Source organism: Python bivittatus, unplaced genomic scaffold, assembly GCF_059951505.1.
Source record: "Python bivittatus isolate LINGU-HERP-01145 unplaced genomic scaffold, Pbiv_v1 ctg000210_np1212, whole genome shotgun sequence".
Lineage (NCBI taxonomy): Eukaryota > Metazoa > Chordata > Lepidosauria > Squamata > Pythonidae > Python > Python bivittatus.
In genome coordinates, this window is record NW_028277053.1 from 3,667,646 (window position 1) to 3,689,556 (window position 21,911).

General features: G+C 46.9%; 1 protein-coding gene across 1 annotated transcript in view; it reads left to right on the forward strand.

Annotated features, from left to right (window-relative positions):
- Nucleotides 1-21,911, forward strand: part of MAP2K1 (mitogen-activated protein kinase kinase 1) — a 33,134-nt gene that overhangs the window by 1,453 nt on the left and 9,770 nt on the right. Inside the window, exons 2-5 of the mRNA XM_088139208.1 lie at nucleotides 10,419-10,629; nucleotides 11,739-11,885; nucleotides 16,509-16,586; nucleotides 17,666-17,717. Coding sequence (XP_087995334.1) covers nucleotides 10,419-10,629; nucleotides 11,739-11,885; nucleotides 16,509-16,586; nucleotides 17,666-17,717 — 488 coding nt within the window. The remainder of the gene's footprint in view (nucleotides 1-10,418; nucleotides 10,630-11,738; nucleotides 11,886-16,508; nucleotides 16,587-17,665; nucleotides 17,718-21,911) is intronic.

Genomic DNA, 21,911 nt, shown 5'->3' on the forward strand with positions numbered 1-21,911 from the left:
GCCGTCGCCGTCGCCAGGATCGGTAGACTCTGTGGCCAAAATAGGTTTTAGAATTTGCAAGCTTGATGCCTTTGGAGGGCAGCTGGGTGGGTCAGATTGTTTTAAATGATATCAGTAGAAGTGCGCGGGGTGTAGGGTGGGGGGAGAATGTTGGTTTTGGGCAGAAATTTTGGTAGTAATAAGCTTTCCTTTTTTAAAAAAAATCCATAGGGACCAGGTTTTATTTCCTCCTTTATTTAGCCTTTGTGGTACCAGAATTTTTTCATTATTTTTCCTTGATTTTTCCTTGATTTTATTGTAATTTCTTTGTTTGATTGCCACCCAGAGTTGTTGAGAGTCGGGCAGCGTATGCAAGTTTAATAAATTATTATTATTATTTGCAGGAAAGTTGGGAAGACAACAGAACTGTCTTCTGGAAATGCCACTAAGAATTGAACATTGGTCCTTGATTGTTTTCTCTAAGAGCGTTTTGATAATCACACTTCAGTACAGACTGTTAAGTTGTGGGCCCAATCATTAGTTGACAATGATCTAAAAAGATAGGAAATGGAAAACTAGGAGTACGCAGGTCATCTCTGCAGTGGAGGAAATCAGCACTTGATTTTTCTAAGGATTCCTGCTGCTATTGGTGGTTATAAATAATCTGGAGTTTAAAGTGAGGCTAGTCTGACATCTGGTCCAAGAAGGGCACCAAGTTGCTGCCAGGTTTTATAGCCCATCTGGTTTTTAAAGTTTGTTTGGTTATTTATTTGTTTATTTCAAAAATGGAAGCTTGCACACTGCAAAGTAAACTTGAGCCCAGGGACAACTTGCCTGCGAGAAAAGCAAAGGCCATTTTAGGCTGCATCAGGGTGTGCAAAGTAAGCACCTTGCGAGAAGCAGTGATTCTGTACTAATCAGTGGCTGCCCCTGGATTACTGGGCCCCATCCTGGGCCCCGTGTGTTAAAAGGGGCATTTGGCAAACTGGAGCAGCCAGATTGGGGAGGGACCTAGAAAGGCAGTCAGGAGCGAATGACGCAGTTCTCCCAGGAGCCAGGAAGTATTCCCACCTGCCATGAAATTCAGGGGGTTCGGTTTAATTGTTCTGGCACTCTGGCTACTGCGTGAGGCTGTGATGGTGTTGGGCTAGGAAAGGTTGTGGTCCTCTGCAGTTCTGGGCTCCAGCGGGAGTTTGGACTGGAGAACAGGTCCCTTCTGGTGGGGTTCCTGCTTGGATCAAGCAGGACCTGTTATGTGTACGGCCCATCTAGAGAGCTCCCAGTTGGGGAAAGATGTAATAATGAGAGAGTCAATCCTTCCCTTGTTTTGGGCTGGAATTTGATCTCTGATGCAGTTTGCAAAGGAAATGCACAGTGACTCATTCAGCTTGTAGATGTATTTGCCCAGGGCTCCCCCCCCCCGCCCAAAAAGTCTTCAACAATGAGCGAGCAGAATAGAACTTTAACTGAAAGCTCTACATGGCACGAATTCAAAAAAAAAAAAAAAGACGTTGCATTTTATCTCTATTATTTGTCACCGTTTCTCAAGAGAAGAAATGTGCAAATGTAAATGGACATGTTGCAGAGCAAGGTGCCATCATAATCCCTAACTATTTCTAGAAAATAAAGGGCACCCATTCCAAGATTTTGCCTAAAAGCCTGCCAGTCGGCCCAAGGAAAAGACAAAGGTCATGATCATTCCAGTTCATGCTTTGCCTTTCTGCCCAGCAAAATGGAGAAGAGGTAAGCAGAACCTGTCGTTCATTCTTCCTCACTTGTGAGTTCTCCTGCGAGCAAACTTTCTTTGAACGTGCCTCTTTTAAGACTATCCAAGAGCACTGCATTTTGTAGTACCACGTAAATTATAATCTAATCCATAAAAGAAAACATGCAAGTTAAAATTACTTTTTAAGAAACTCCCAATAGTTGAATTACTAAGAGGGACGAGGATGCTTCGGGTTTGAATTGGCAGATACAGTTTGGAATGACAGAAGTGCAAATTCTCCTCCAGCTGTGACCATCTTTGTTTCTACAGCTGCAGGAAACAGTCCTGGAAATGGATGGGGCTGCTTTAATGAGTCATAGATGCTTTCAAAACGTTGCTTCCAAACTGATTCTGAAGCATTGCACAACCATAGGGTAGCATTAAAGTCGAACTGAAATTGAATTAAAACGCTTGAGAAAATCCAAAGTTGTTTGGTTCCAAAATAATATCAGAATAGGCATCTGCCAAATCTCTTTAGGGGTGAGACACCACTAAGAGAAGAACCTGATGGTGGCCTCAGATAACAGGAACAAGGAAACGATCTCTGAGGAAGTTCTGGGTTCGTACGGTATCCTGGGGGTTGCTGTGCAAAGCTTTCAAGATCAAAACCAGCGCTCTGGACTGAAATAGGATGCACGGTATAGCTGAAGTAGTTTTATCAGATTAGATTTATACCCTGCCATTCCTGATATAATGGGATCATGGTCTGGTCTCATTTTAACCATCTGGCAGCTGTGTTGATGAACTGTTTTGAAATCATATTAAAGGCAGGCCCATGTATAATACATTAAATATCTGGCGGTTACCAGAGCATGGGTCATGGAAGATATCTTGTTTCTTTCATTTGCTTAATGGTAAAAACGTTGGGCCTGGTGGGATGGGGAGCCAAGGTCCCAATCCTGCAAAGGAGGCGGTTTTAAAGTGTTTTGATTGTGCATGCTGTTAGTTGCCAAGGCATTCTCACCTGTGGCCTTTTGGCAAGCAGCTTGGTGGGATCCACCAAGGCTTCCAGCTGAGACATGTTCTCAACCACCTTCCCTCCAGTTGGACAGTTCACAGGCCATCTGCCCCACCTGGCAGAGTTCCTGCCTGGGGATGGAAAGAAATCTTCCACCCCAAGAGTCTTACCTTCAGCGTGAGAGGGGTCTGCTACTGGACCTGAAATCGTAGGGTTGAAAGGGACTTTTCCCAGGCAATTTTCTTCTTCCCTGGAGCTAATAGGACTACTCTGACACCCCTGGAATGTCTGGCCTGGCGGTGGGATTCTTGTCTAGCATCTCTGAAGACCTTGTCCACCAACCTCTCTCAGCTTGTTCAAGTCAAGAGAACAGAGGTGTTCTGTAAGAACCAGATGTTCATTTCTCCAGTCCTCCACCCACCACTTCCATCCAGCAGCAAGCAGCTGAACAGCTGCATTTGGTGCAGTATATTAGCCATCTATTTTCTGCTTTCATCATAGTGATTATTATTAATACGACTGAGGTTGCTTGCCTGGTAGGACAGGGAAAGGAGCAATTTCCTTGTTCTGTTGCTGAACATGTGGGTGTCTCCTTTTGTTCAGGGAACAGGAAAATGAGCCCATCGCTTTGGGCCAAAGATGGTTCTCATCCGGTTCTCATTCTTCTCACTTCTCAGCCAGACGCTGCTGGGAGGTTCATCAGTAAGCATGAAAGCAGCCGCCGTCTTCGGCTGGTGCTCCTCCCCGGCATCTGCTACTTTGTGGTTTGTGCTGTGGCGACTTGCCCTGTGCACAAACTTTCCCTGGCTCAAATCCAGTTTCCTTTGGGAGATGCCTTCCACCCCTCCAGTTGGTTTCTGCATTCTCTGATTATTCCAGGCAGGTTTTCTCCATAAAAGATTTCTCTCTTGGGCTGATACGATGAGTGTTGAGGGCTGGTACATCTGGAAGGCAGGCTGCAGAAGGCTTTTATCACCATGAGCATTATTTTGGGAACGCCTTGAGATACAGAAGCCTTTAACTATGAGAACATCTTGATGAGTTTCATCATGAGCATAAGTATCCTCTCCAGATGAGCAAGGGTTCTTTCACCCCGGTTGGGCCTCCTCCTCTTCTCCCATTGCACAAAGAGTTGCGTCCGGTGGGCCAAAGGACGTAAGGGCTTGCGGCCTGCGTGGAGTCAGGGGCTGCTTGGAGCAGAAGGGGCACGTGCTGCTCTGCAATTCCTGACCAGCATTTGCTCCCTGATGGAGGGCTTCTCCACTGCAGTCCGGCCTGCACAGGACAAGAGCGAATTCCTTTCGAATGCTGCTGGTTGGCATTCCTTCGCGGCTGCGACAAGGAGACTGTTAGCAACCTCCGCTGGTGGTTTCACCGCTTCTGAAATGTTCTCTCAGGAGCACCCGAGGGCTGGGCAAATGGATGCTAGGAGTTCTTCAGGGGTCTGCCAGGGATGGTTACCACCCATGAAAACCTCCCAAAAGTCCCCACCAAATTACAACTTTGAATGGGCCAGCCGGGAAGAATGATTTCTCCTTGCAGATTTATCATGCTAAATACAAAATATATGTTGCCATACCGTGGGGGTCAAAAAAGGCGAGATGGCAGTCCTAACTGTTCGATTGAAGCCCTGACCCCTTTTTGGATGAATCACAACAACAGGGTGTCTTACTTTTAAATGAAGTCAAATATTTGTCCCAGACCCATCTTTCCACTACCGTCTTTCTCAGCCCGCTAGAATGGCCCTTCCGGCTAGGTGGGCTGATAGCCTGACCTGCAGCCTTTGGAGGAAATTGCCTTCTAAGCAGATCTGAGAAAATGTTCTCAATTCCTCGGAGTCAAAGATCTAACTATTTCTGAGGCATCCCAAGTAAAGCCTGGATTTCTCCAAACATTTTCAGAGCTGAAGGAGATTGAGTGTTTGAAGTTTCCTGAACTTGGCCAAAGACGCTCCGTATAGCCGTGTTTATTTGGTCTTTAGACTTGTCCTGTGGTGAGTTGTGTGCAGTTTAAATACTCTGCATTTTAAACAACCTCTTCTAGCTCTTCACACAGAAATAGGGTGTTGCTTTGTCAACTGCTGAGGAGGATGTGGGACAGCTGGATTGATTTATTAGACGACATTGCAATATGGAGGATCGTAGGGCAGATGGCACAGATTGGAGGTGCCTATTCTGCAAGCGACGACAACCTTCAGTGTGACTCGAAACTTTTAAATTTCATTCTTTTAAACAACAAAACATTCCTACAGCAGAAATTGCTGTATTTACTGTCTTTCTGGACAGCAAACAGATTGGAAGTTCTCCAGGGGGTCTTCAACTCCAGCTAGCTACCCTGGGAACAGTTGTTTAAACCATGGCTTATTAAGTAAACCACAATTACCTAGGCTTGTAAAATGATTGTCTGACAAACCATGATATCTGGGCCTTGTTAAGGCATTACTTTAAAAGCACACAAAGGGGCATTATGGGTTAGGGCAGGGGTGAGCAGCCTGAGGCCATCCCGTTGTTGCTGAGTTACGACTCCAGGGTCCCTAGCCATTAGGCGTGCTAGCTGGGCTTACTAGGAACTATAGTTGAACAATATCTAGAACAGGGTTCCTCGACCTTGGCCACTTTAAGACGGGTGGACTTCAACTCCCAGAATTCCCCAGCCAGCCTTGCTGGCTGGGGAATTCTGGGAGTTGGTCCACCCGTCTTAAAGTGGCCACGGTCGAGGAACCCTGATCTAGAGGACCATAGATATCGGGCCTAGTCCGGCCTTGGCATATGTAGTGAACTCCATCATTGTCTTGAGTGTCTTTGGGTCATGATAGTTAATAGTTGTTGGTTGACCTCTCCTTCTTTTATTTGTTCAACTTCCTTTTAAATTTAAGTCAGGGCCAATCAACCCATCCTAGGATAACAAATCTGTACTGTACCAAAGAGCATTTGCCAGAGAAAGGATGGAAAATAAAACCTATGCCAATTTTTCCAAATATTATATTCTGTGGAAGGGTTGGGTCTGCAAATCCCAGAATTCCCAGCATATCTGCAAGGTTTAGGCTGGGAAAGCTTCTTTAGCATCAGCTCTAGTCTTGAGGAATGACTAACCCCAGCTCTGCCCCAGAGCCTGTTACGTATTTTAAAAAACATTGTGAAGTCAGTCTGCAAAAGCGTGCTTGTTTCTACTTAACAATTATTTTCATTACTTTATAAGGGTACTTTTAAAAAAGGCTCTCTTTTAAACATCATCCTCCTGGCCAATTTTTATGTAAGCTGGGTTGTAGAGAGCACTCATCATGGACTGCTGCCCAGCTACTTTCGTGGCCATGGAATAAAAACAAGGGCTTCTTTCAAGTTCCAGTTGTTCTACATGGTGGTACATTGAAACAAAAGCCCTATTCTGCCCCAAGATCAGGTCAAACTCTAGGCCATGGAGTATTTTGTTCCAAACTTGGAATATTTGAAACAAACATATCAGATTTGGAACCTTTCAAGATAGGGGAATTTGCACACCTTATTGTGTTGTTTTAAATATTAAGCAGATAGTTGTGAGGACTATTGCAGATGTGGCACTATTCACTGAACTAGTAATTGCTCCAACATGGGATTATATGTGCAATTTCAGTAAGCAGTTGAAGTCTACCCTCCTCTCTGTCTACTATTTTGCATCACCCTTCTTTGAACAAACTCACATTTACACAAGTGATCAGGTCTGGTTGTGTTTTAGATCTGTAGAAAAAGATAAATCTGGGGGATGAAGCGCAAAACTGTAAATTATTCTTAATTCCCACGCACTTTTGAGAAGGTAGGAGGCAGCTAGCAGTTCAATTTGCATGAACAATTACTGGGGGGCAGGGGGAGGGAGTTTTAGGGAGGGATGAATCTGGAGATGGCATAATACATTTTCAAGGGCAACATCTTTTTTTCCATGACTGCTGAAACAGAAAGAAACAAAGAACGTGTGATTGTTTTCCAAGCGGTTTGAAGCAGCCCTCTCCAGCTGGGCATTCTCCGGATGTGTTAGGATTCTGACCCCCAGAATTCCCAGCTGGTGGGTCCAGAGGAGGTGGTTCTGGGTATTGCAGTTCTAACACGTCTGGTTGGGGGCCAGTTTAAGAACACAGGAAGTGTCCTTAACAAGAGAGATTAAAATTGGGTTTGCACATTGTGCTGAGCGAGAGTTTATTGACTTGAGCACAGTGGGCTGGATTTCTGCAACATGCTAAGCCATAAACCACAGTTTCCAGCTAGAATGGCAGCACCCCTCTCTGTCAGGACCACTTTGTATTATGGCTTTAAGGCAGGATGTGAACTCAGCCTCTTCCTCCACCTAGCCCGGCCTGTTGAATTATCTTTGGGGGCATCTTGGGCAGAGAACCAAGTTTCTCATTGTCTGCTACCTGGTCCTTTTGAAGGAAGAAATGGATGGTGCCGGTGATTCATAAGTGCAAATGCAGCTGACAAGCGCAAATGATTTCATTCTAAGTTGAAAGGAGGAAAAAGGCTTGGCTTGGCTCTCCGTTTCCCTGCCACCGTGTCCGTCCAAGTGTTGAATTAAAGAATTGTCTATTCGGTAGGGGTGAACGCCAGTACATCAGTCTGTTTAATTACTCTGGATTCTCCCCATGAAGTGCTTCTTGTGGGCATTGTTGGAGGAGAGGCGGGTCAGTTTAGGGTAGCCAAAGATCAGGAGGCGTCTGGCAGCACTTCTTCAGACCGTGTGAAGAGGCCGAAGCGCTCAGTTACTAAAGGGGCTGCCAGACTCCCGATTTCTGGCTCCCGTTAAGTCGTGGATTTCTACCTTATTTCTGATTACAGGGGCCACCTGATTTTAAGGCAGATGTGTATGTTGTCCTTATATGTGGTTTTGTGTATCTAAGATTGCAGTGACGTCCAGCGCGTGGAAAAACGTGGGCTGGGCTCCCGTGAACTGGGGCTCTTTCACTGGGCAAATGGCCAAGGTTTGGGGTTGCCCAGCGCAAGCACTGGGCTGCAAAGGGGGCAGTTTGCCCGTGGACGTGCTTTCGAAAGCACGAGTATCCGTTCCACTCTTCTGTCAAAGAAAAGGATCTTTGCCAGGGCAGGAAATACATAATCAGATTGCAGCGACACTTGAACATTTACTGTGGTGTAATAACGCAAGCGCTCTGCTGCTCGTAACAATAGCTTGTTCACATTTTGTTTCGGGACTGTCAGCCTAAAGACAAGGGGCAGGCAAAGGCAGCTGTTTTATTCTTTACTTCTTTTTTTAACAGCTCTTGCTTTCGGCTGATGCTCCGGATAACGCCCGGGAGCTCTGCTTTTTTTCTTTTATTCAAAGCCGCCCATTCTGTGTCAAATGCAAACTGCAATGTCCCCACAGCTCTTTTCCAACCCAAACCCTCGTCGTCCTGTGTCACGGTGAGCATGGAAAGCGATTTCTCGCTCGTTTCAAAGTTACTCGTCCACAAACCTCTTGCTGAGGGTGTGCAGCCTCGAGGCTGCCAACGGTTTGTTGCTGATTCTCCTGCCGGAGTCCTCCCGAGCCATTCGCCATCTCCGGGAGCCTGGCTCAATGCTGTGCACTGGCCGGGTCTAATCTCACCACATCGCTGCAGAGTTCGGGGGGGGGAGTGTTAGCCGAACAGTTGGTGTCAGCTCATTTCCCTTCACATCTTGATTAGCAAGGTACAAAAGTGGGGGTTGGTTTTCCGGGATTCATTAAACGTGCTCCGTTGGAGACCCCAAAATACACCAGCAGCTGTTTTCCTTGCTGGCAGGATCTGCCGCGAGGGGGGCTTTTCAAAAACCGAGCGGCTTTATAAATAGGGATCCAGTTCACATTCAGCAGCCGTTGGCATCGACCTGAAGGACGCCTGAGACAGGGCTTCTCAGCCTCAGCAGCTTGAAGCTGTGTGGACTTCAACTCCCAGAATTCCCCAGCCAGCATGGAATTCTGGGAGTTGAAGTCCACCTATCTTAAAGTTGCCAAGTTTGAAAAATACTGATTTGAGAGATGATGGGGGCCACCTTTAGAACAGGAAGTCCAGCATCTTACTGTATTTTGGGGGAGGCAAAATGATGAACAAGCAAGGAGTGTCCATGCAGTGTCTGTAGTTGCATAATGGTGCAACTGAGCGTGTAAAACATTTACACAGACTCCCCAGGATGGAAAGTACTATCTGTCTGCTGCAAGTGGAATCTGAGAATATTTTTTATAGAGGAGATGACTGCTCACTGGGAGCAAGACAGCGGTGTTGAGTCAACAAGGGCCAGAGGCTGGAGGAACTTTGTCTTCAGCCTCGGGGTGGGGTGGGGGAGTCTGGGAGGTCATTAATTATGCTTATGTGGTTGAGGTGGTTACTTCTGCTGGATGTGTTAAGGTGCTTTGGCTGTGCCGCGGTGAGGTACAGATGCAGGAGAAATTCACAAGGGGGGTAGGGACGTTGAGAACAGAAGTTGAGCACACTCACAAAATGGCTGCCAGTCACCGAGCACCCATTTAATAGAATGCAGAATTAGTCACACACACACCCAACAAGATCCCAGGAGCTCTGTTATGGGATCCAAAGATCTTGCAGCTTGCAACTATGGTACTAGCACAGTGTTTCTCAACCTTGGCAACTCTAAGATGTGTGGACTTCAACTCCCAGAATTCTGGCTGGGGAGTTGAAGTCCACACATCTTAGAGTTGCCAAGGTTGAGAAACACTGTGCTAGAGACTGGTGTTTTCCTTTTCATGTGTTGGCTTCCTATTTTTTGTTAAAAGAACCTTTGCAAAAAGCCAGGTGGGCCAGTGAAAGGTGGGCACCTTTATTAAAACACTGAGTTTAAAATACTGAGTTGCAATTCCTGATAAATTTCAAATTCCTGGTCGCTCACCGTTATCCTGGGTGGGGGGCAGGGGGGAGTTGCTGCCTCGTGGTTGTAAGCAGCGGTTGAGCACATCTTGAAATCCCAGGTTTGTGCAGAGGATAAAGAACATTTTAGCTGTCTAGCTGGCGAAAGGGTGCCTTTTCCCTCCCAACCATTGGCAGAACTGGAATAAATTCAGGAAAACAGAAAACTGCAGAATAGTTTTGGAACAACTGGGGTTTGCAGGAAGCAGCCCATGCGAGTTCAGAACGGCGGTTTTGTTTTTAAATGCGATATATTTTTAACATACATGAATCAACAGAAGAATAAGCAAATCCAGAAAATACACAGAATGAAAAAAGGGCAGAATTTGAAAGTGTTTACAAACATTTGTAACCTTAAGGAGAGAGATAAAATGTTTAATAATTTGGGATATCCTATCCAAAAACACTTTTGTATCGACAGAAGTAACCCCTTAGGAATTACTTGGCTTCTATAACAAGAACTTCAGTATAATGAAGCTTTACTTGCTGGACATGGTTTGGAAGGTCCCCCCACATTCAAGTTCTTAGTTGGTTGTAGAGTCCCAGGCGTGCCTTGGGGCCACGCTGTCTTGCAGCCCAATTTACTCACAGGATAGTGGGGGATAAAAGTAGGAGAGACCCCTGAGTAGAGCCCCCTGGAGCCTTCAGACCAAGGGCAGGATACAAAGGCCATAAATAATAGCAAGTGTGAGTGGGCGGCAGCAGAAACAGCAAAGTCGCTTGCTCTGGTGGGCATCAACGTCTTCTTTTCTTACTTGCAAGTTTCCTGTGACTTGAGGGAGAACAGCATGTCTGGAGTCTTGGCTGCTCCATCGTTAACAGGGGTCTCTCCTTTCTCTCACCTGGGCCCACAGGACCAATTTGGAAGCCCTGCAGAAAAAACTGGAAGAGTTGGAACTTGATGAGCAGCAGCGGAAACGCCTGGAGGCCTTTTTGACCCAGAAGCAAAAAGTGGGGGAACTGAAGGACGACGACTTTGAGAAGATCAGCGAACTGGGCGCAGGCAATGGTGGCGTGGTCTTCAAAGTCTCGCACAAGCCTTCGGGACTCATTATGGCCAGGAAGGTGAGCTTTATTATGGGCTAGGCTTGCACGTCTCACTAAGCCATTTCTAACCGTGGTTTATTAAATCAACGGCCGTTTGCAGAAGTCCTAAATCAGAGGTGGGCAGTGTGATGTCTGCTCCACCTGTTTTTCTTTTGAAAATGCTACTTAATTCAAAGGTGAGGCGGTGGAGCCATCCAAGTATTGGAGTGGGACATCTTCCTCAGCCGTGGAAACTCATCGGCTTGGTCCAGTCACTCTCTGAGCCTAGTCAACTTCAGAAAGCTCACGTCCCAGGCATAAGACACTCTTAACAACCCACCTGTGAATAAATAACCATTTAGCAAATCACCTACCAGCTTGTTGTTGCTGTATCAGAAACCTTCTTTTCTCTGTTCTTGCATGATGGGCTCAAATAGGTAGAGCAGTGTTTCTCAACCTTGGCCGCTTTAAGCTGTGGGGACTTCAACTCCCAGAATTCCCCAGCCAGCATGCTTTAAGACGTGTGGACTTCAACTCCCAGAATTCCCCAGCCAGCATGCTTTAAGATGTGTGGACTTCAACTCCCAGAATTCCCTAGCCAGCATGGCTGGCTGGGGAATTCTAAGAGTTGAAGTCCACACATCTTAAAGCGGCCAAGGTTGAGAAACACCGAGGTAGAGATTGAAATGGGATATTCAGCTTCAGGATGTGAGAGCCTCAACCACCCTACTGTAGTGGGAACATCCTTCCTAAATCCGAAAGTGCTTCCAAATGGCTTGATTTCCCACTCCCTGTTTTACACATGGCCCCCAGAATGAGCCTCTACTAGGAAATTCCTGGGTGGCGTTCACGTCTGAATTTTGCATTTGTGGGCGATTTCTCTTTTGCCTTGGATTGTCCTCTCCTCCGTTAGACAGGCAAGGCAGGGTGCAACACCCTCTCCCCCTGTAAACAAAAGATGGCAAGGGCGCAAGTGTGGGGTGGCGCTGGGGGCACAGCTTCGTAGAGCTCTCAGAAGGGTGTTCGGATCAGAGGCTTTGCCTTCTGTTTTAGCTCCCTTGAGTCCCCTCCAGGCAGAACGGGGGGCTGGAGGTTGAAATCATGAAAAGAACCAAGGGACAATCCTACAGTGACTGATTCTTTGGCAGTTAATCCATCTTGAGATCAAGCCGGCAATTCGCAACCAGATCATTCGGGAGCTCCAAGTCCTGCATGAATGCAACTCTCCCTACATTGTGGGGTTTTATGGAGCATTTTACAGCGACGGCGAGATCAGTATTTGCATGGAGCACATGGTAAGTGATTCCCTTTGCTTGTGTGGCCGTTGGGGGTCCTGTAATGCTTTAGCCATTAAGTGCCGTGTGAGGTTGGAGGAGGAGAGTCAGAAGTTCCTGCATCATTCATTCATTCATTCATTCATTCATTCATTCATTCATTCATTCATTCATTCATTCATACCTTTATATGGATGCCCAACTTAAGCAATGCAACTCTGGGCAGCGTATAATACTCCAATGAACAAAAATGCCAAAAAAACCTCAATTAGTGATACCAACTAAACACAAATAGTTAAGCGGTGATCAGGGACACAAATTTATTGTGGTCCTCCAGACAGGAATCATCCTGACCTTGTTGCCCGAGGAGATTGTGCGGCTCTGACTTTTAGAGTTTTCCTCCCGTTGCATTTGGGGGGCATCAGGTTGGGGAAAGCCAACGAAGGCCACGTCAAGACTCAACACTAAAAAAAGGTATTCAAAGGCCCTAAAACAGGTTTCTGGCCTTGAGAATTAGGATTAAAGTTCATGGAAGGGAATCTTACTTTGCATTTTGTTTGATTAACACATGATATCGAACGCAGCTGGGCTTCGCTGGCTCAGTTGCTCTTTTCAAGGATGTGAGTCACTGGAGACCGTCTGTTGGTGGCTCTGCTAGCCAGAAATGTGCTTTTGCTTACAATGGCGGATCAACAAAAATAGACATTTGCTGGTGATGCTTTCATTTGACGTCCTGCCCTGAGCCAGGGCGCAATCAATGCCATCTATCAGGACCCCAGAAATGCGCCCTTTCTGTCGCAGCGCCTGCCCTCTGGAATGAGGTTCCCCCCGAGATTTGAACAGCCCCCACCCTAGTGGTGTTTCAAAGGGCCCTGAAGACGTGGCTACTCACTCAGGCCTTTGGCAAGTGATTGAAGCCCCCTTTTCTTCCTTTTCTTTGTTCCCGTCTGGGTTTCTTCTCTCTGCCATCTTTATTTCTTTTGTTTTTACGTTTTTTGTGTTGTCTCTTTTTTAAAAAATGTTTTTCATAATTTGTAAACCGTTCAGAGTTGCTGGGAGTTGGGTGGCATATAAATTTAATAAATTATTATTACCATCGTTGGTCACAGAGTCAGCCAGATATTTAGACTGGATTTGACATTTTTATCCACCTGTTGAGTCTCTCCCAAGGACCTGGGATGATAGCAGTAGTAGTAGTAGTAGTAGTAGTAGTAGTATAGTAGTAGTAGTATTTAGATGGCAGCGTTGGCTCCCTTCCAACTCTGTGGTTCTGCATAGTCTACTTGGTGCTATATGTTTGTCATTGTGATCTGCTGTGATCTCCTTAAAGACGTGCCTGCTCCTGCTCTGGCATGTTCTGGGCCATTGTTGGCAGGCTGAAGGCTGAGGCAGACGGGCAGTTTTACCAGATGGGTGCTGGGAAGTGGTGGTCACCATAGGTTAGCCGCTGCATGTCTCTATGTGGCTGCTATTTGGCTAGCAGGATCTGTTTCCTACCTCCCATAAAAAAGAGAGCTCCGAAGTTCTCTGCACCAAGGAACGGAGTTTACCATTCGAAGGCCAGCATCTTTTTCTAACCCAAGAGCTTCCTCAAATGTTGGCAAATCAACCGTGGAGCAAGAAATATGGTGTGGATCTTCTCCAAAATGCAAATTGAATAATGCCACCCTACCAGTCCTGGGAGTTTCTTATGCCCAAACTGACTTCCTACAAATTATGTAAAATATGATGACCCAAAGAATCGGGGAGCTGTCTGAGTTTGCCCCTGTTCTTATTTCTTAGTAGAAGTAGACAATATTTCTTGTTCTCTTCAACCTCCCACCTTCCTGCTCATTTTTTATGTTTGCATTCATGCTCATAGAAACAAAAATCTCACTTTATTGTGGACATCTGTCAGCCTTGGTCTGGCCAGATGGAGCCCCCACTTCAGAGCTGTTTCTGTGCTTCGAGGTCAGTTACGCCCTCCTTGCTTCAGTCCTTGAAGAGAGACTGAACAATTCCATGTGTGGGGAAGAAATCGCTTGGGGGCTCTGCAAAAAGATTACGACAAAAATAGCTGTTGGTTTCTGCTTTTTGAGCAACATTTGGTATGGCGGTTCTTTCCTGTCCAAGGAGAACCTTCAACTGATCTCCCCCTTTGGCCTGTAATGTTCCTCATGGGGTGGAAATTTAGTTTCTGATTCACAGAAAATAGAGGTTTGTGGGAAGAACCACCAAGAGAAGAAGAGAGAGAAAGATGGCTTAGATGGGGGGCAGTTTGATGTGGTGATGGTGATACATCTACTCCCTCTTCCCTTGACAGCACTTCAAGTACTGGAAGAGTCATATCATGTCTCCCCTTAGCCTTCTTTTCTTTAGGCCACATGTACCCAGTTCCATTAATCTTCCCTCAGGTGATGTAGCTTCCAAGCTCTTCACCATCTTTGTTGCTCTTCTCTGCACTCTTCCCAGTTCCTGCTTGTATTGTGGCAACCAAAACTGGACCACAATGTTCCAGGGGTGCAGCATACAGGGGTTCTAGCACTTCCCATGATCTGATGGGATATCTCGGTTGGTGCAGCCCCAAACTGCACGGGCTCTTTTGGCAGCTGCAGCACGCTGCTGGCTCACGCTTGATCCGACACTCACAAATACTGTTTCTGAGCCAAATACCTTGTAGCTGGGCATCTGATTTTCCCTACTGAAGGGCAGAACCTTACGTTTCTTGCCACTGAACAGCGTTTTGTTGGAATGGGTCCTATGGCTCACATCTTTCAAGATTCTTTTGAACCTCGAGCTTGCTTTCTGAGATGTTCGCATTCACTCCCAGCTTTGTGTTGTCTGCAGATCCCTTTTATCCTCCTGTGTGAGTCATTTATAAAAATGTTGAATGGCGCTGGGCCCAGGCTCTCTCCATGGAGACCAAGTTCCATTAAGGACCACACGCTGAGCACAGTTGTTTGACCTACTGCAAGTCCATCTGGTAGAGGGACCCTCCATCCCTCGTTTTTCCATTTTCTCAAAAAGGAGGCTGCGGTCAACTTCATCCAATGCCTTACTGAAGTCTAAGTACTCGCAGCATTCATTTGGTCTACTAATCTAGTCACTTTGTTTTAAAAAAGCAGTAATACTTGTCCGGCACAGTGTGTTCTAACTTCGAGTAATCATCTTATTCCTTTCCTTGCAAAGTCATTGCTTGAGGATCTTTTCTAGAATTTTCCCAGGTGTTGAGGTCAAGCTTAGTGATCTGTAGATTCCTGGGTCCACTTTACCCCTCTTTTTAAAAGACTGAAACCGTGTTAACTTTCCTCCAACCTTCTGGCACCTCCCCTGGGCTCCACAAATTCTCAGCAATTGTGTTCAGTGGTTCTGAGATGGATCCACCGGTTCTACCTTAGCGCTCTGGGATGAAATCCATCCAGCCCCGATGACTTAAAGTCATGCAAAACAGTGAGCTCTTTTCACACCACTTCCCTACCTGTTTTGACCTGCATTTCCCTTCTGCCCCCCGTGGAGCAGCTTGTGACAGGTTGGACCGCTGTTTCCTTTTGCAAAAAGACTGATGCAACATAGGAATGAAGCAGTTCAGCCTTCTCCCTGTGGCCCATTACCATCCTGTGATCGTCTCCAACCTGTGGACTCACTATTTCCTTGACTTTCCTCTTGTTCCACACATAACCAAATGCTTTTAAATTGTTTTTGGTGTTCATTGCAAGCTTCAGTTCGTTCTTAGCCTTCCCGATCCCATACTTAACAGATTCAGGCTATTCCCTGGTATACTACCTTTGGTATACAGCCTTCTTTCCATTTTTTGAACACTTCCCTTTTATTTCTCTGTTCCTTCCCATCCCTTCTTTCCATACTGCCAAGACAATAGAACCAGAAAATCCAAGAACTGTGTGTATACATGCACATGTCTAATGTGTGTGTCTTCATCCATTTGAACTTGTCACTAAAGTGTTATTCAAAAATTGCCAATAGAATTCACCTCTACATGCGATCTCCCCACCTGTATTGCTTCTGAGAATTTAAATAGATATTCAAAAATGCTCACCCTTGGAAAAGAAACATCAGACATGTCTTGTGAAATGAGTTAGACAAGTCTAGCGGTCCCCAACTAGGTGCACTTCCAGGTGTTGGGATTACAGCATGCAGAATTCTCAGCCAAGATGTCCACTGTTGAGGAACATGGTATGAGAAGGCTGGAGAAACCCAACTAAACTTTGGTGAACGTTAGCATTGAGCTGGGAATTTGCAGCTGGAGTTCTTTGGTCTTCATTACTGCACCATATTGCTTCTTTTGGAGAAACTTGACATCAGTGGGAGAAGATAAGAGTCTATAAGCAGCTTCTAGCTTGCTCTTCAAAATATCTACACAATGTGGGAATGCATTTGTGTCCTGAGGGTTACTTGGGAAACCTGAAGACTAGAGCCTTGACATTACCAAAGGGGGGCCATGCTGGAGAACGTTGGGCTGTAGAAACTTGGTTCAGATTTATCCCTCCACCCATGTGGCATTTTTTCATGCTAAGAACATCTTTTCTGCTGTTGAGTTTCATCAGCCAGATGCCAAATTTGCATTTTCCTGGTTTCTTTTGTTATGTCTCTGACACTTTGAGGATAAACATGATTAAACGCTCTGCATGTTTGAACATTTCTTGTTAGGATGGCGGATCCTTGGATCAAGTCCTGAAAAAGGCTGGCAGAATACCAGAGCAGATTCTTGGCAAAGTTAGCATTGCTGTAAGTATGTTGTTTTGGCATGCGAAAAGCCAGATCCCAAGGCAGTCGGTGTCCCCAGGTAGCACCCAGAAGGGAGAGACCACTGAGAAAGTTTTTCTTGAAGGCAAAGAGAAATCAGACTCTGCTTCTGAAGGTCTTCCTTTTCCTTTCGAAATGAAGGCCTCAAATACGGCTGACTTCATGCGAGACGCACAACCAGGGAAGTCCCCCAAGGGTTCAGAATCTTGTAGAGTTTTATGCGTCCATCCCTGGAGGACACATTTGCTGGGTCCTGTATCTCCCCACAAAAAAAGGACTCGAGTGTCCTTGGAAGAACTGTGAATTATTCCTAAAGACCGATCCAGATGGGTGAACATTTGTGGGTGCTGTTGCCAGAAGTCGAACCTGATGGTGTTTAACAAAGCTCTCCATTCCCTGGCACACAGTGTGTCACAGAGAGAGAGAGAGAGAAAAAACAATGTGCAAAATAACCCCCCCGCTGGTTCCTTCTGTCTATTTACCTCTCTCCTTGCTTTCCATCTCGGCCACCCTCAGCCGAAACAACAAAAATAGTTTCTCGGTTTTCCTAAAGGTTTAAGACGAAGTAGATGACCTGCCCCGTGGAAATTGCTCCTGTGCTTGGTTAAGGTCCAGGCAGCTGTTCTTCTTTTTTAAAAACAGTGGTCCTTGAGAAAACGATGCAAGGAATAACCTGGGCACGCCTGCCGGGAGGTTCTACCAAGGGGGATCTCATCTGGTGGTTTGCCCTGGGATTCCAGAGCTCATAATCCACAGCTGTGCAGCGCTTCGGATTCAGTTGCGAAAAGCTGCTTCGAAGCGTGTGGAGGGCAGCTGTGTCGTCTGCAGCAAAGAGGTGGCTGCTTTAAAGAGCTCCGTGCCTGAAATTATTTTTGAAGCACCACACAGCCATAAAAATCTCAGAGAAATGGTCAATTGGAGCAGGGTGCCTGTTAGGCTGGGGTGTTTTCCCCTCCTTTCTATTAAGGAGGAACATCGTTACATTCCTTTGAATTTTATTCCATTGTACATTGATCATCATTGTTCGTTTCTTGCAATGAGAACATTGTTTTGATCCACAGGTCATAAAAGGACTAACGTATTTGCGAGAAAAGCATAAGATCATGCATAGAGGTAGGTGATTTATCTTTCATTTGAGCCGGTCCTAAAGGCAGCCAGTTTTCCTTCGCTAGACATAATTTGCTAAGCTTGCAAGCCGGGGAGTAGGTGGGGGGAACAAAAGTCAACGAAGTCAAGATGGCAGCCGTGACTAGGCGACTGAAACTCTACCCCAAGGGGGTTGACATCCCTCCCACCCCCACCGATGCCCCTGCTTGCAAACCATCTGGGGGTTGGTTCATCGAGGCTGCCCCATTCCCCTGGCTTGAGAACCGGGGGATATTTTGAGAGGATTTAAAGCCTCATCCAAGGCGTAGACTTCCAGCCCACTTTCTACCTCTGATCCCTGCGTGAAGTTTGCCACTTACGTTGGCTCCCCTTGAGCACTTGCTTCAGAACAGCAGGGGGGCTGTGCCCCAACACGACTCTGTCACAGCTCCCCAGGAGCAAATTGTGCCATTTGCGCAAGTCGATGCGCTCGATATTCTCGCATCCGCCAGCCTGTTCCTGCTAGTCATTGTTGGACGCTGAGGTGGTAGAAATCAATAAGGGAGTTCAGAGAAACATGAGACGAAAAAAGGCTGAGAAAAAGGAGACAGACGAAGCCGTGAGAAGGCTTGCTGGAACTGGATGTTGCTTTGATCTGGTTGCACCGAGACGATTAAAACTTCAAAGCCCTTTCTGCTCTCCCTCCGGACCTAAGTGATCTCCAGGCCCTTTTAAATGGCTGCAATGCGACTGCTCTCCGGTGGCAATTTTTCTTTTTCTTTTGGTCATTGTATTTATTTGGGTTTTTTCCCTCTTACAACTCAAGGAAAGTGGGGCGGGGGTGGGTGGGTTGCTTTTTGGCCTCACAGCAGCAGCCTTGCAAGGTAGGTCAGACTGGGAGATAATAATTGCCCCAGTGTCAGCCCTTCGGGGTAGACCAGATCAGGCAACTGACTCCATTTGGGTATAGGCTATACCCAGTAACAGCATCTTGCAAGCCTGAATGTGCTTTTCCTCCCCAGTGAATCAGGGGTGGGCCTGCTTATCTTGCTTCCCCAGGCTTAAAGAATATTTCAGCCCCATTGCTTATGTGATGGTTCTTGCCTGTTTCACTTTAGGTCAGTGTTTTTCAAACTTGGCAACTCGAAGATGTGTGGACTTCAACTCCCAGAATTCCCCAGCCAGCATGGCTGGCTGGGGAATTCTGGGAGTTGAAGTCCACACATCTTCGAATTGCCAAGTTTGAAAAACACTGACCTAGGACATGTCCCAGTCATCAGAATGTTTCCCTGTTAGGTTCCCACAAGATGCTAAGCCTAAATCAAACAAAACAATCAGTTGTGCGAACCCAGGCATTGCTCTGAACTGCTTTTTCTTTAAGGGTGGGTAAGAAAGGTGAAACCACAGCCCGGGGGTTAAAATATAAAACACTCCAGGCACAAGTGGATTAAAATTGTTCTCTGTTACCTTGATATCACAGCAGCTGAGAATGCTGACTGACTGAAAAAGCTAAGCTTGGCTGACTTTTGGATGGGAGACCACAAGGAAACCCCCAGTTTTTAGGATACACCAGGAAGTTGGAAAAAACTTTCTGGAAGAAGGCAGTGGCAAACCATTCTTGTATTCTTGCCCAGGGGGAAAAAAATTGGACATGTTTGTGAAATCAGCCAGAACTGAGCATTACAGGTAGTCCCCAGTTTGAGAACAAGTTCCATTCCCAAGGTCTGTCCTTAAGTCGAATTTGTACGTAAGCCAGAACAGTGTTATTGTATAATACTCTGTAAGTAGTATTGTGTAATGAACTTGAACCATTGTCTACTTAACTCGCATCATTGTGTATTTAACTTGAATTTTGCTGCAGTAGGCTCCATTCTTAACTATGGGTCGTCCTTAAAACGGGCGTTCTTAGCCCAGGGAATACCCGTATTTGAAGGAGAATTTACTTTTTGCATTATTCCCCACCAAGAATGCTCCCTGAGTAAATAAGCCACCATTATAAAAAGGAAGGAGTTTATTTTTTCTTCACGGCTTGCTTAGTGACTGTTTTTAAAAAGTCATTGTTGAATGTGTATGTGAGTTGCTGTAAGGAAGGCTGGAAGCCGACGCTGAGTGGGCATCTTAAGGTCTGCAAAGCGTTCCGGAGGCGTGAAGCCTTTCAGGGCCCCCGAGGGCTTCCCTGAACCTTGAGTTTTTCAGGGCAGACCCTCAGCTGACATTTCCTCTTTGAGGAGCATTTTGGCCCCCCAACCTCAGAGCTGACCGCCTCGATCAAAAGGGGCCGCAAAGAGGCCACCGCCCTGCTTCTGTCGGTGCTGTAAATCTGCCGGCGAGGGGCCGGTGAAGGGGGAGTGCTGCCTAACAGATGGGGGTCTCAGCCGCTCCGTAAAACAGGAGGGTGCTGCTAGAGGGGTGCGTGGGGTGAGGAAGCAAGAGGCGGAAAAAGTAAATGCATCCTCCAGAAAGATGTGGCTGAGTCTGGGATGACCCTCCAGCAGCCGTCCTTGGAAATCCCTCAGGGTCTCTGGGGGCTTGAAAAGCACCTCCTGGTGAAGGACTGCCTTGGAAAGATGGGGGCCAAAATGGCGCAGAATGCCCCCCTTCATGATGCTTTGCTGGGACTGCAGGGGAAGGGTGAGAAAGCGGAGCAGAGTTGGATATGGATGGGAGACCACCTGGAGATCCCACGGCAGGAGGCTGGCCTGGGAAGTTGAAGAAGAGACAGAACTCGCCAACTATGGATTTGCCAGGAGCCAAGTTCAGTCTGAAGGAGTCTTTGTCTTTGCGTGCCTTGGACGGGTCACCGAGTCAACAGATTTGGGTGGCACAAGAGTTTGGCGTTCCATCAGGGTAGAAGGTTCAGGTGGTCCAGACACCCTAATTGAGGGTTGGGGGCTCAGTAGGTTCAGTGGCGGGGGGAAATCAGGAGGGACCAGCGTGATCTTAGTCCTCCCCCCCATGTCTGGATTCGCACATAGCCCTACGCTTTCCTGTGCTTCACTCCGTTTTGGCTTCGCACGAGAGTGATCTCCGCTCTTGTGGTTTTCAAGCCATTTTGAATCCTCAGGTAGAACCAGCAGGCAGCTCTTTCCCACCGCCTGGTGCCTGATTCCCTTGAACTCCGCTTCCTCCTCCTCTTTCTCTGCCCTGGCGGGATTAATTGCAGATGTGCCTGCTTTCTTCGGAGCCTTAATGCATGGCTAATGACTTGATAAATGCTCTGCTCTGCTGAGTGATGTCCTACGCCCACAGGAGGAAGGAGGATGAAAAGAACTGCTTGCAGGACTTCAGTCTTCCTGGAGAAATAGTTGCCAGGTTACCGGCAGCAGCCTTCACGTACGGAAGGGGCATATCCTAACCTCCCAGACAGTCGTGTTATTCTCCAAAGAGTCTGAGCTGCTGCCGGAAGAAGACGCCTGCTCTGGGTTTAATTCTGGTGGAAGAAGCCCGTTCAGATGAGCCAAGAAATCTAGTGAGGGGCGTACCCTGGCTTGTCCCAAAAAGCTGGCTTGTAGAGACTCTTGAAGTCTTCAGGGAAGGCAAGGCTGGCTGTTGCTTTTCGGATCCCACCGACACCTGCGTTTTGGCAAACCGCATCCCACAGCTGTGCACCAAGCCAAGGCCTCTCTTGTCTGGTGGGACTCCCACCTTCTCAGGATCTGCCGAGTCTTTCTTTCCGTTCTCCTCCTGAATCCACTTTCCACGAGCTGGAGCGGTCAATGCATTTGGGGGGATCGGTGTCCAAGTTGAGCAGAAATGTTGCTGGGGGAAAGACGGTGGGCTGAATGACAAGTACAGTCGTCGAATTGTCCCCCTGGCGAAGAAGGTCCCCTTTTCCGTTTCAGTTGTGGCCTTTGTCCAAACGGTTTGGGGCAGCTTCTCTCCAGTTGTGCTTTCACAACAAGCACGTGAAGGCAATCTTGAGAGGGAGAAGAACCAACCCAGGGTGAAAGCCTGGGTTATGCTAAGCTGCAGTTGGTTTAACTGTGGCTTACTGGACAATAAAATAAGCCACATATTTTGATTTACAAGCCACAACAGCTGGGATCGTACCAGGTGCCGGGCCAGAAGCAAATCAACCGCACGGCGGCTTTGTGCAGTCTCGGGAAGCTTAGAGGCTAAGCAGCGCCTTAAACTACTGTGCCCGGTTGGTGAACATGGGTACATGGCTGTTCACCACAGGGCACCCTGAAGTAGAAGATTAACGCTTTCCTTTTCAAGGAG